At 39.5% G+C, this 12,973-nt stretch overlaps 1 protein-coding gene across 1 annotated transcript in view; it reads right to left on the reverse strand.

The window, feature by feature from the left end:
* Window positions 1-1,221: 1,221 nt before the first annotated feature.
* LOC126457601 (CTP synthase) overlaps window positions 1,222-12,973 on the reverse strand; it is an 83,484-nt gene continuing 71,732 nt past the window's right edge. The window contains exons 12-14 of the mRNA XM_050094048.1: window positions 11,201-11,410; window positions 8,506-8,580; window positions 1,222-1,358 (exon numbers count right to left, since the gene is read on the reverse strand). Coding sequence (XP_049950005.1) covers window positions 1,321-1,358; window positions 8,506-8,580; window positions 11,201-11,410 — 323 coding nt within the window. The 3' untranslated portion in view covers window positions 1,222-1,320. The remainder of the gene's footprint in view (window positions 1,359-8,505; window positions 8,581-11,200; window positions 11,411-12,973) is intronic.

A 12,973-nucleotide genomic window follows, 5' to 3' on the forward strand; every position in this document is an offset into this window, starting at 1 on the left:
CTGGAGTTCTGCAGAGGACAGGTTCGGGTCCTGTTGTCGGGACGTGAGGAAGGGTTGTGAAGCAATGCTGGATGTGAGAAATTCTTGGAAGGCTTGAAAGGATGATTCTGAAGTAGTGGTGGTGGATCAAAGTTGGAGTCATGGTCTGAGCTGTTCAAGGCAGGGTTCAATGTCAGGTTTGCTGTTGGACAGGTTTTGGGGATTGGATTGCAAATTGATATTTCCAATGGATATTACATGTGAAGGAAAGTGGGTCCCTCACCAAAGCAGCATGATCAAACACAGGTTTAGGGCTGAAAGTGGGGCCCTTAGACAAAATGGATAATTCAGGAGGGGTGAGTGCCTGAGATGAGAGATTAATGACACTGTACTGTTGTGACTGGTTCTTGCAATTATGGGTTATTCTTGGTCTGGGAGGTAGTGGTTAAGCCTGTGGGATGTTAAGAAGGTTGGCCAAGCTTGATTTGTAGGAGAGGAGTGGTGGTTGATGGTGTGGCTGTTTAGGGAGCTGTAGAGGGACAGGAAGGGAAACACCAGTGTGCACGTAGTTTAGGAGAAGGTGGGATAGCTTTTTGAGGTGAAGTCTGGCATGTTGTTGCAGTTTGAAGTTGGCTTCGTGGATGATATCATTCAAGGACATATGAGGGGCAAACAACTGCAGGATTTTGTATAAGGAGAGAAGTCTTGTAGAGTGGAACTTGGCTGATGGGGCATATAGATCACAGATTAGCGGGGTAAGTGCAAGAGAGTGCTGTATTCGAAACTGTAAAAGAGCCTGATGTACGGTAGGATTCCATCCAGAAACAGGGACTTTCAAATGGGCCTTTTGGAGTAACTCCAAGAGACAAGTAGGTTTCAAGAAACAGAATGTGGGACCTTAGTTTTGATAGTGCAAAAGGCATGTTTTCGAAAAGAATGGATGTAATATGAGATGGGATTCATCATGGCAAGAGAAGACAGTTTGGAGAGTTAGAAATCATGGGAGTGATAGAAAAAAAAATAAATAAATAAATACAGGGCGGAAGAGATAGAAAAATGGAAAAAAAGCAAGGAAAAAACTCAGAAAAATTTGTACAAAAATTGTTAGTAAGAGGTAATGAGTGGGTAATCTTTTTTTATTATTATTATTATTATTTTGAGCTTTTCCTCATTACAGAGTCTTATCTCCAACATAATAATTTACTTGGAAATTACAATACAAACAATAAACATCCTTAAACTATATTTTCAAAATATTCCTCCAGGTGTTTTGATCTTGTGTGTCCTCTTCTTCTGCGCCCATTCTCCTCATTGTGTGGTGTACATTTTGGAGCCAGGTGGTCATAGGTCGTCCTCTTCTACATGATACAAAAAAATGACTGGAAAAGAAAAAAAGGAAAAAATTGATTATGTAAGTCTGGAAAACAGATGAAATTGTATTAACTGGGTAAACAGAGAGCAAAAGTCATAAGAAAAAATGTAAACTACTTAGCTTGGCAATCAAAGTGACGTAAGAGATGGTAATAAAAGGTGTAAAGTGCTGATTAATCTTTGTGATCGAGGTAAATAAACAAATGGATTGCGACATAAGGTAGAAAACAGATGACAGTTTGAACAAGACCGATGACAACACACACTGACAAGAGGGTTACACAACAAGGAATGATGGCCACATGCGCTAATATAACGACGAAAGTAATCAATTATTGACAAAATTATTTAATTGGCTAGACAAAAAAATCTACACACCAAGCGGCGGCAGACTGCACCCATAACTGGCAAGCAAGGTTTTCAAATCTCACCCGATGCAGTCCCCAACAGTCAGTCTTTCCTTCTCATCCTGTACGGTAAGTCTTCCCTGAAACGCAGTTCTGGGTGACTTTCCTGAAATCTACCCCTTTTCCTTCACCCCTCTTCCTTCCCCTTCAACTCTTCTGCCCGAAGGAGGAGCCAATGGCTCCAAAAGCTTGCCAATTACAACCATCTTTTCTGTGTGCGTTCTGCCGCCATCGCTTGGTGAGAAGATTTTTTATCTATCCAATTAAATAAGAATATATCTAGAAACAAAGATGAGGTGACTTACCAAACGAAAGCGCTGGCAGGTTGATAGACACACAAACAAACACAAACATACACACAAAATTCAAGCTTTCGCAACCAACGGTTGCTTCATCAGGAAAGAGGGAAGGAGAGGGAAAGACGAAAGGATGTGGGTTTTAAGGGAGGGGGTAAGGAGTCATTCCAATCCCGGGAGCGGAAAGACTTACCTTAGGGGGAAAAAAGGACAGGTATACACGCGCGCGCGCGTGCGCACACGTATCCATCCGCACATACACAGACACAAGCAGACATTTGTAAAGGCAAAGAGTTTGGGCAGAGATGTCAGTCGATGTGGAAGTACAAAGGCAAAGATGATGTTGAATGACAGGGGAGGAATGAGTGGCGGCAACTTGAAATTAGCGGAGGTTGAGGCCTGGCGGGTAACGAGAAGAGAGGATATACTGAAAGGCAAGTTCCCATCTCCGGAGTTCTGACAGGTTGGTGTTAGTGGGAAGTATCCAGATAACCCGGACGGTGTAACACTGTGCCAAGATGGGCTGGCCGTTCACCAAGGCATGTTTAGCCACAGGGTGATCTTCATTACCAACAAACACTGTCTGCCTGTGTCCATTCATGCGAATGGACAGTTTGTTGCTGGTCATTCCCACATAGAAAGCTTCACAGTGTAGGCAGGTCAGTTGGTAAATCACGTGGGTGCTTTCACATGTGGCTATACTTTCTATGTGGGAATGACCAGCAACAAACTGTCCATTTGCATAAATGGGCACAGGCGGAAAGTGTTTGTTGGTAAATTTATATGTGAAAATATTCATGTAATTAATACACTTTGATATATTAAGTGTTTTAAAATTTGTGGTTTATAAGACTCAAATTAAAGTCCGATTGTAGGTTAAAGCACAGAGTTCCATGCGATTTTAAGACGTTCCTGAAATTCCTGGAGATTTTTCCATGTAAAATGTAACTCCCTGAGAATTCCAGGTATTCTAGAAGAACCACCACCTTGGTAATGTATTAAAGCTTCTGTGAACTGTAACTGAAATAAATATATAAATATCTTTTTGGATCATTCGAAAGAATTGCTGCGACTATGTTGCAATTTGTGGCCACCGAGGTGAGATTTATTTTCAGTGTTTTACAGCAGGCTATCATAATCACGTGGGTGTGCGGGTGTGCATGTGCACACACAAGAGTTCACCAGCGAATTCCTTAAGATACCCATCTTATTCAAGCACTGCCAGTTCCTCACTTAGATTGAAAAAAAATAACTAAATCTCAGTAATGAAAGGACGAACACAATAAAGTGGGACACAGACAAGAGGAAAAATGCTTCTACTGGAGCATAAACAAGACTTAAGACAGATGGCAGCTGCCTCATTCAACTTTTATCAATACTTAAAAATTTTCCCAAGAATTTTTGTCATGTGAACATATTCACATCCTTTTTAACATGCAACTCACATCTCAATCGCCAAGCTGCTACAACTGTAATCCACTAACACACCCACTAATTCCTCACTGCAAGTCTGCTCCAACCCATCCACTCATTCATTCAGCCTCACTCATAGTTATTACCTCTTTGTGCCTCTTAACTGTCACTGTTTCATTACTAACAACCACAGTCTCCATTATGTACTACTACTACTACTACTACTACTACTACTACTACTACTGTCTCTTCTCACTGTCACTATCTCTCTCTTCCTCACTATTGATGTCATAGACTGTCTCTCATTATCACCAGCTCTCACCCATTTTCACTTTCTCCTTCTCTTTATTCCTCTCCCACTGGCACTGTCCCCATTCTTTTCCTAGCACTGTTAAGCCAAAATTTTTGGGAAAAATTTTAAATGTGCTGAGGAAGGTAGACTGGGGCAGCTGATACCAGACTTTTCAGTCAAGAGTCTTTTAAAACAGGAGCATATTAGTCTTTTTTGTGCTCTGATAAGAGCATTTTTCTGCTGGTTCCCTTCTTTTCCTTGCTACAGCAGGGCATGTCGCTCATATGAAACAAACTTTATGGGACAGTAAGATTGACAGTTTTTTTTTACAGAAAGTTGAAATAAAGCAAAACTAATTTTATACCTCTCAACAGATTTTACACATACAAAAATTTTGCTTGTGTTACAGTAATACAACACGGGGGTCTCGGAACCCTTCCAATGATAAGGGAGACACTTTACAGCATATTTCTCCATGCTACGTGACTTATAAACTTCGTTTTCACCTCAGATTGGATATTATGGGTGTCTTATGTGATCAAGTATGGTAACACAACCTCTTTACCTCAGAAATGGATAAAAACAGCTAGAAAATTTTCATAGCTTTTCAAGATCGGGATCTTAGGAACGTACTCTAAAAATTTCAGCCATTTGCTGTGCCTAGCCATCTTGGAATTCGTAGCTCAGTTTTGGTACCTGAAAGCCGTGTATTTCAAGTTTGAACTAAATGGTGCCTCCGTAAGCCCCTTAAGGCATGTCATATACCACATGTAATGCGAAGAAACCAATCGAATTGTACCATTTGCCTAAACAGGAGGAAGTGTGTAATATTCAAACTTTGACCTTGTACTGCATGACAGTTACAATAAAACAATCCCTCTATTGGGTATACAAATGGTCCCCAGCCCACAGGCTACCAAAAACACTTGACTGTCTTTCTATCACCAATAGAACCTGGGGTAAAAGCCCAGAAAAATCCACTTTTTTGGAAAATATTAGGCAGCACACAGTATCACACGCATACAGATGCGGAACAAATATACGGTGCAAATTCTGCCAGAATTGACTTCAATTTCACCTTACATCAGGAATGTTTATCAGCAACACCTTCCTTCTGAACAGCATGTTACAAAAACAGTGGCAACAGGAGCAAGGCTCTTTCACAACCGGACAAGAGGAAAAAATAATTCAGTGTATGAGACTGACATATACCCAATAAGATTTATAATAAAATTGTTTTATTTCAAGTTGCTTCTGTACATGGAATGGAAAGAATTGACCCACAAATGGAAAAGTAGTAACATTTCATGCACAAATGGCTATTTCATATTTTAACACAATAGTCCAGACATCTTAAATGTAGGAAGTATATTTTATTCAATAAATATTCTTTATTCAATACAGTCCTTTGTTTAATAATCACTCACACTAAAACATAGACACATTGTGGACATACAAGGATCCGGCTAAATCCTTTGGTAATGTATTGAAGTTTGTGCACTGGAACATGTACACATTTTGTCACAGATTAATTATTTTATCAGAATTTAATTTCACACTCTCTCTTTTGCTGTTTTATCCACAGCAAAATATTTTGTGCTGAAGTACATCCATATGATTAAAGGAGTGGATTATTGTAATGCCAGTGACTTACAATCACAGAATTCACAATGTGTATGTTTTACTACATAATTCACTTTCAGGAACAGTATCTGCAAACCAAAAGATGCAGAACTTTACTTTCTGACATGGAATTTTCTTATAATTTGTTTAAAAACACAGAAAATCTTGCTTTATGGATTAAATATAATCCAAATTTTTACTATTAATTACACAAATAAGTAGGTACCATACACACAACCTATGCAGTGTGGTACAAAGACAATGAGTAAAAGCAAACTGCTGAAAATTATGTAAGGTCTATTTCGACCACAACGAGAATGTCTTCTGAAGAATGTCTTCTTAGATATTTAGGAGAAAAATTGTGACCTTATTCAAAAGAAACTTAACAGAAAAAAACTGACCATGTGTAATGAATGTATCAAACCAAATTTGCAGCGAAGGGGTGCAGTGTGGTTGTGCATCTGAGGGAAAAAAAGAAAAAGTTGTGACTGCAAGAAATTACAAATGGAGGGTGATGAAAGAAGAAAACAGGGTCTTCATTGATGGCAAATCTACATTAACACCAGTAACACCAAGTGGTATGACAATGCATAGTGCACATGAGGAAAAATTCCATCAAAATAAATTTGCAGCAATTTGGGCTCTCACTGAAGACCATGATTCATTCTATACTTCATGGTACAGAGAATCAAACAGTTTCATGCCACTAAAATTTTTTACATATCCTAATTGGTACACAAAAGAATAATTTTATGTTGTATTTGTAACAATGATAATTGTAACAATGATCCATGATATCTACATACCACCTTCCATGCTAAAATTTGTGTTTACAAACCCTGTACTGTCTCAAAACAACCATAAAAAGTTATGAAAATTATGGCAAACAAATATACAAAGTTCAGACAAATGAAATTCTAGAAGACTATACAATACATATCTAGACACAGATAACGTGGAATTCCAGTCGTCTAAGAGTTTTTAGCAACACAGTGCACAGCTCCAACCCAATTACTTGCTTAAAATTGAGAGCAATGAGTAGCTGCATACTTATCCATGTCTTCTGCCACATAACTTTCATCATCTGTATTATCAGCTGGCCATTATTTTTCTCTTTCTACAGCTCATGTGACACACAACTTGACTCTCACAAGCAACTGTCATTTCTAATTATTATTACAAAGTAAATACAGGTATTGTACAAAATAAGATCACTAAGAGGAGGATTTCAGTATGAACTTTTGTGCATTTTTGTTACTTTACACAGACCACATAATTTTACATTCACATTAACATACACAACAACTTGTTTCACAGCAGAAAATATACATTTATCACATCGCTTCCCTTCTACTCCAACTAAGTTATAATTTCTAACAAATATTTCATTATCATTTATTTAAAATAACATAAATGGCACATAGTCAAAACAGATAAAGGTATACATGAACTTTCCAAGTGGGCAAGAACAATTATTACGAAGAGATGAAAACCAAATAATGCAGGCAAAAAACAAAAAAATGTTGGGTATTAGTTCTGTTTCCCAACAAGAAGTTCAAGCTAATTCCCAGTTTGTGCTATACTTGCATATGATATCACTCCCACTTGGTCCTATGTTTTGTGTACCTATGCAGCCTTCTTACACATATTTCATAAGATAATGTGTATGGTACTTCAAACAATTGCCCAGCTAGTAGAATATTACCTCTGACAAGTGGCACTAAATCTTGACAAAGCAATAATAAAATGAACACTAGTACGATGATGATGATGGGTTGGGAGGGAGGGAGGGGGGGAGGGGGGGAGGGGGGAGGGGAGGGAGGGGGGAGGGAGGGAGGGGCACTAAACTGCACGGTCATCAGCGCCCGAACCAAGTCCCATAAACTGCGCGGTTATCAGCGCCCGTACGAAGTACCAATTTTAACACAGTCCACTTTTTTTACACAATCCAATCGAGCTACTGTCACAAATGATGATGAGGATGAAATAATGATGACAACACAAACACCAAGTGGCCGGGTGGAGAAAATCCTCAACCCAGCTGGGAATCGAACCCAGGACCCCGTGATCCAGAGGCGGCAATGCTAGCCACTAGACCACGATCTGCGGACAACACTAGTAGGAAAAGGATAGATTGCTAATCATCGTAAAGATGACATGTTGAGTTGCAGACAGACATTCCGAAGCTGCTGGAGATAGCAGTTGTGTGTGTGTTGTGTGTTTGCTTGTGTGAATGTGTGCAAGTTTTCATTTCTGAAGAAGGCGTTGGCCAAAAGTTAAATGTGTTACAGTATTTTCATTTTGCATGTCTGCAACTCAATGTCTCTTCTTTACAGTGAGTAGCAATCAATCATTTTTCTAATATTTTTGATATTTCAACCTGGAGTTTCCATTGTTTGATTTTGCTAATAAAATGAGAAATATTTCAGAATTAATGCTCCACTACTGCACCAAGACTATATTTTCAATTAAATACTTCATTTTATATGAAACCTAAGTATGCATCAATGCAAAAGATAATAATGTCACTAAGACTTTCAATAAGCACAACTCCCACTGAAGAGTATCACTTACCATAAAAAGTGAGAAAATGTTGTTCCATAAAAAGCTGGAACGATAAGAAGCGCAGAAAAGGAGTGCGTATGTTGGGGAGGGTCAGTAAGAGAATGATTTAATATTTGGGAAAACTATCCTGCAACTATATCACAGTGACATAAAAATTATTATGAATGATTGATAAATAATGTTGGTGAGAATTCTAACCACTGACCTTCAATTAACATTCTCACTGTCACCACCCTCCCTCTGCTACATTCAGAAGAGAACTTTGCTTCTGAGAATGCAAGAAATACAAAGAATTCCTTCAATTCACTAACTGATACAGTTACTGATGGGAACAGAATTTTTACAAATTCCTTACTGCTTACAATTTTTTTCAGTTTCCTTGTCCTAAGTACCTTCACTTTCAATATTACCTTTATCTGAAAAATATTTCAAAATATGAAATACGAAAAATAATACTGCTCTATGTTGAAATTACAGATCTTCAAAGAAATATTTCCTTTGTCTTAGACAGTACATTTCTAGACAAATAAAATATAAAAAACTAATTAATTTCACTAACTACTTGGTGGTACATTGTTTTCCACTGGGCCATTAAGGACAAGGCTTTCTTCTAATAATATTTCAGTTTCCTCATCTGAAATAAAAGAAAAAGAGAACAACATAAGATGAAACAGCATATGCATTTGAAATTTGGGAAGAGTGGCCATAAAGATAACCATAAAGATAAGTCACACACACACACACACACACACACACACACACACACACACACACACACATCCTACACTAAAAGAATTTGTAGTAGAGGTAGAGCGGGAGGAGGGGGGGGGGGGGGGGGGGGGAGGCAAAGATCATGAAACATTATTGAATAAGACAAAAAAAGGCAGTTTTACATACTGGCAGCCATTCAATCTTTAAACAAATGACCAATATTTGTCAAACATGCTGAAATTCAAAGCATCAGTGCAGTTTTCTTTAGCTGACGTTACACAGTTCCTCACTAGATCTCAACTAGACATCTCGCGGACAAATCGAAAGTCATCCCCCCCCCCCCTACACACACACACACACACACACACACACACACACACACACAGAGGCAAGTGCTTACTAAACTTATGAAATCAGAATTAATTCTAACTATTTGAGAAACCATTTTTTTTAAAGATCCATAAATTCTTCCTCCATTACCATTCTTATTCTCCACCTTCAGACTCTTCACTTTTCAATTTACGAATCGCACCTTCTGAGGGAGGTCTCGCATTGTGCATTTATGTGGACAATATTTATTTATTATTACAGAAATATGTGAGTGAGTGTGGTTTTAATGTCTTCAAGTAAGAATAATTTGAATCAAATAGACAGGGTGTTACAAACAGGTACGGCCAAACTTTCAGGAAACATTCCTCACACACAAAGAACAGATGTTATGTGGACATGTGTCCTGAAACGGTTAATTTCCATGTTAGAGCTCATTTTAGTTTCGTCAGTATGTACTGTACTTCCTCGATTCACCGGCAGTTGGCCCAATTGAAGTAAGGTAATGTTGACTTCGGTGCTTGTGTTGACATGTGACTCGTTGCACTACAGTACTAGCATCAGGCACATCAGTACGTAGCATCAACAGGTTAGTGTTCATCACGAACATGGTTTTGCAGTCAGTCCAATGTTTACAAATGCGGAGTTGGCAGATGCCCATTTGAAGTATGGATTATCACGGGGCAATAGCCGTGGCGTGGTACGTTTGTATCGAGACAAATTTCCAGAACGAAGGTGTCCCGACAGGAAGACGTTCAAAGCAATTGATTGGAGTCTTAGGGAGCACGGAACATTCCAGCCTGTGACTCGCGACTGGGGAAGACCTAGAACGATGAGGACACCGGCAATGGACGAGGCAATTCTTCGTGCAGTTGATGGTAACCCTAATATCAGCATCAGAGAAGTTGCTGCTGTACAAGGTAACATTGACTACGTCACTGTATGGAGAGTGCTACGAGAGAACCAGTTGTTTCCGTACCATGTACAGCGTGTGCAGGCACTAGCAGCAGCTGACTGGCCTCCACGGGTACACTTCTGCGAATGGTTCATCCAACAATGTGTCAATCCTCATTTCAGTGCAAATGTTCTCTTTACGGATGAGGCTTCATTCCAACGTGATCAAATTGTAAATTTTCACAATCAACATGTGTGGGCTGACGAGAATCCGCACGCAATTGTGCAATCACGTCATCAACACAGATTATCTGTGAACGTTTGGGCAGGCATTGTTGGTGATGTCTTGATTGGGCCCCATGTTCTTCCACCTACGCTCAATGGAGCACGTTATCATGATTTCATACGGGATACTCTACCTGTGCTGCTAGAACATGTGCCTTTACAAGTATGACACAACATGGAGTTCATGCACGATGGAGCTCCTGCACATTTCAGTCGAAGTGTTCGTACGCTTCTCACAAACAGATTCGGTGACCGATGGATTGGTAGAGGCGTACCAATTCCATGGCCTCCACGCTCTCCTGACCTCAACCCTCTTGACTTTCATTTATGGGGGCATTTGAAAGCTCTTGTCTACGCAACCCCGGTACCAATTGTAGAGACTCTTCGTGCTCATATTGTGCACGGCTGTGATACAATACGCCATTCTCCAGGGCTGCATCAGCGCATCAGGGATCCCATGCGACGGAAGGTAGATGCATGTATCCTCGCTAACGGAGGAGATTTTGAACATTTCCTGTAACAAAGTGTTTGAAGTCACGCTGGTACGTTCTGTTGCTGTGTGTTTCCATTCCATGATTAATGTGATTTGAAGAGAAGTAATAAAATGAGCTCTAACATGGAAAGCAAGCGTTTCCGGACACATGTCCACATAACACATTTTCTTTCGTTCTGTGTGAGGAATGTTTCCTGAAAGTTTGACCGTACCTTTTTGTAACACCCTGTATAACTTTTAAACAAAACTGTCCAACAGTTGCCTCTGCTGTAAAATGCTGAATATATCAGGACACTGAACTGGGAAAGTTGGCTAGGTACATATTTCTCCACATATGTCCAATAACATGAGTACTTCGCAAAAAAACTCTGGAAAACAGTGTGTATTCTAAATTTAATACTTTTACTGATACTGCTACTTCACTGAGTCTACTTCTTTTCCTGCAGAGTTTAATTTATGTTTTATGATATTATACATGTCTAAACATATAAGATAAGGTTTCAGAAAAAAGTGTAGATAAAGCAAATAGCCTGCCACAAATTACCTGATTCATCAGATAGCTGCTGCGGAGAGAGGCGACACCCACGAGCTAAGTAAGCTTGGAGGCGGCTGACGGATGCCAATATAAGACCAAGGAATGGTGGTGAAGGTGTAAGTGGCCGGGAGATATATTCAGGGTGATATTGTGTTGCAATGTAATATGGGTGCCCTTCCAACTCCAAAACTTCCATTCGAACTTTCTCCTCATCGTGACCTGTCCACAGAAATGAAAATTGCTAATCTGATGTATGCATCTGGTTAAGCATAATAAACAAAAAAGATAATTATCAGTTGTGAGGTGACAAAAATCATCACAAACATCTGTAAAGCATCAGTTCATCATTATAGAACATATGCATGGTTAAACACTGCATTGAACTGTAGTAGACAGACACATATCAATAATTTAACTCACTCGCTATAACGTACCTGTAAAGCCTTTTGCAAGGACATTAAATTTTAGTAGTACTTTCATCGTGACATTAGTTAAAACTGAGGGTTGGTCCCAACTTATATCTGGTTCTATCCTTTCACCAAAGTATGAAATGCACTCATTTAAAATGTAGTGCCTGGTGATTTGTAAGTCACAGGCATCCCGAGACTGGGAGTACCTCACTGGAACATGAAGCCATGAACCACTGGACTGTGACCTACTGGGAGGTGGGAAAGCTTGAAGAGAATGTATGTAAGTACACAACTGGATTGTTGGCTTCATTAACTGCAGCTTATTGTCTCTCACTGACAGCTGCTCTTCCTCCCATAGCTGCATGGTTCTCAGACTCTATGAGATGACAGCCTGAAGGCAAATAGCATACTGTGTCACTGTGTTCCCTGCAGGCCTCCACAGCTGTTTTGTCTTGCTTGCTGATTTCCCCAAACCGCTACATGCCCTAATACCCTGAAGAATCATACATGCTTCCTTGGTTTTGAAGAAGGGACACATTTTCCTGTATTGTATCACTTTCTTTGCTTGGTACATTTTCTATAATGCTTGTAGGGTACACAGGAACTCAGAGCAGATGAGAATGTTTCTGATTTGATGAGATGTCATCTGTCCCAGTGCCTTGAACAATGGTCAAGAAGAGTCAGTTTGTTTACAAACTGCATTTGTATTCAGTATTATTTTGTTGAATGTTTCTGACCAAGATAAGTATTGACAAAAAAGCACACTAGACTCTAGAGTCCAGTTCGTAGAATTACCTTAATAAAAATATGAGACAAAATGATTTAACAGTCCACAAAATAATAAATTTTAAACGTAATAAACTGAAAAGCACATGCAGACTGACATTCTATTTAAGACAAACAGAAATTACAGACATTGGCTGCGAGTGGGTATAGACTGAAATCAATGAGAAAAGTTGAAAATTTGTGCCAAACCAGGATTCGAACCTGGGTCTCTTACTTATTAGGAACAGATTTGACCGCTAAGCCATCCGGACACAGTGGTCATTGCAACTGCACAGACTACCCTAGCACGCCTCCCGTCAGACCCAAATTTCCAACTTATCCACACACTACTAACACAATGCCCCTTGCCCATTATCCTCACTACTCACAGCATTTCACCCATTCCCGTAAGAGTGTGAGCCTGAAGTGCATCTGCATTAAAGGGATCACTGGTCTTCATGCGCATGCACACCCTCGTGCGTACACGCACTTAAGTATCATGGACGTAAAATACGTGACAGTGGCGACACTTTCTTTTTTTTATACTTTTGTGTGTTCAAAATGTCAGGGTTTTAAAAACTTGAGAACAATTCCAAATACCGTATAA

This window comes from Schistocerca serialis, chromosome 2, assembly GCF_023864345.2.
Source record: "Schistocerca serialis cubense isolate TAMUIC-IGC-003099 chromosome 2, iqSchSeri2.2, whole genome shotgun sequence".
NCBI lineage: Eukaryota > Metazoa > Arthropoda > Insecta > Orthoptera > Acrididae > Schistocerca > Schistocerca serialis.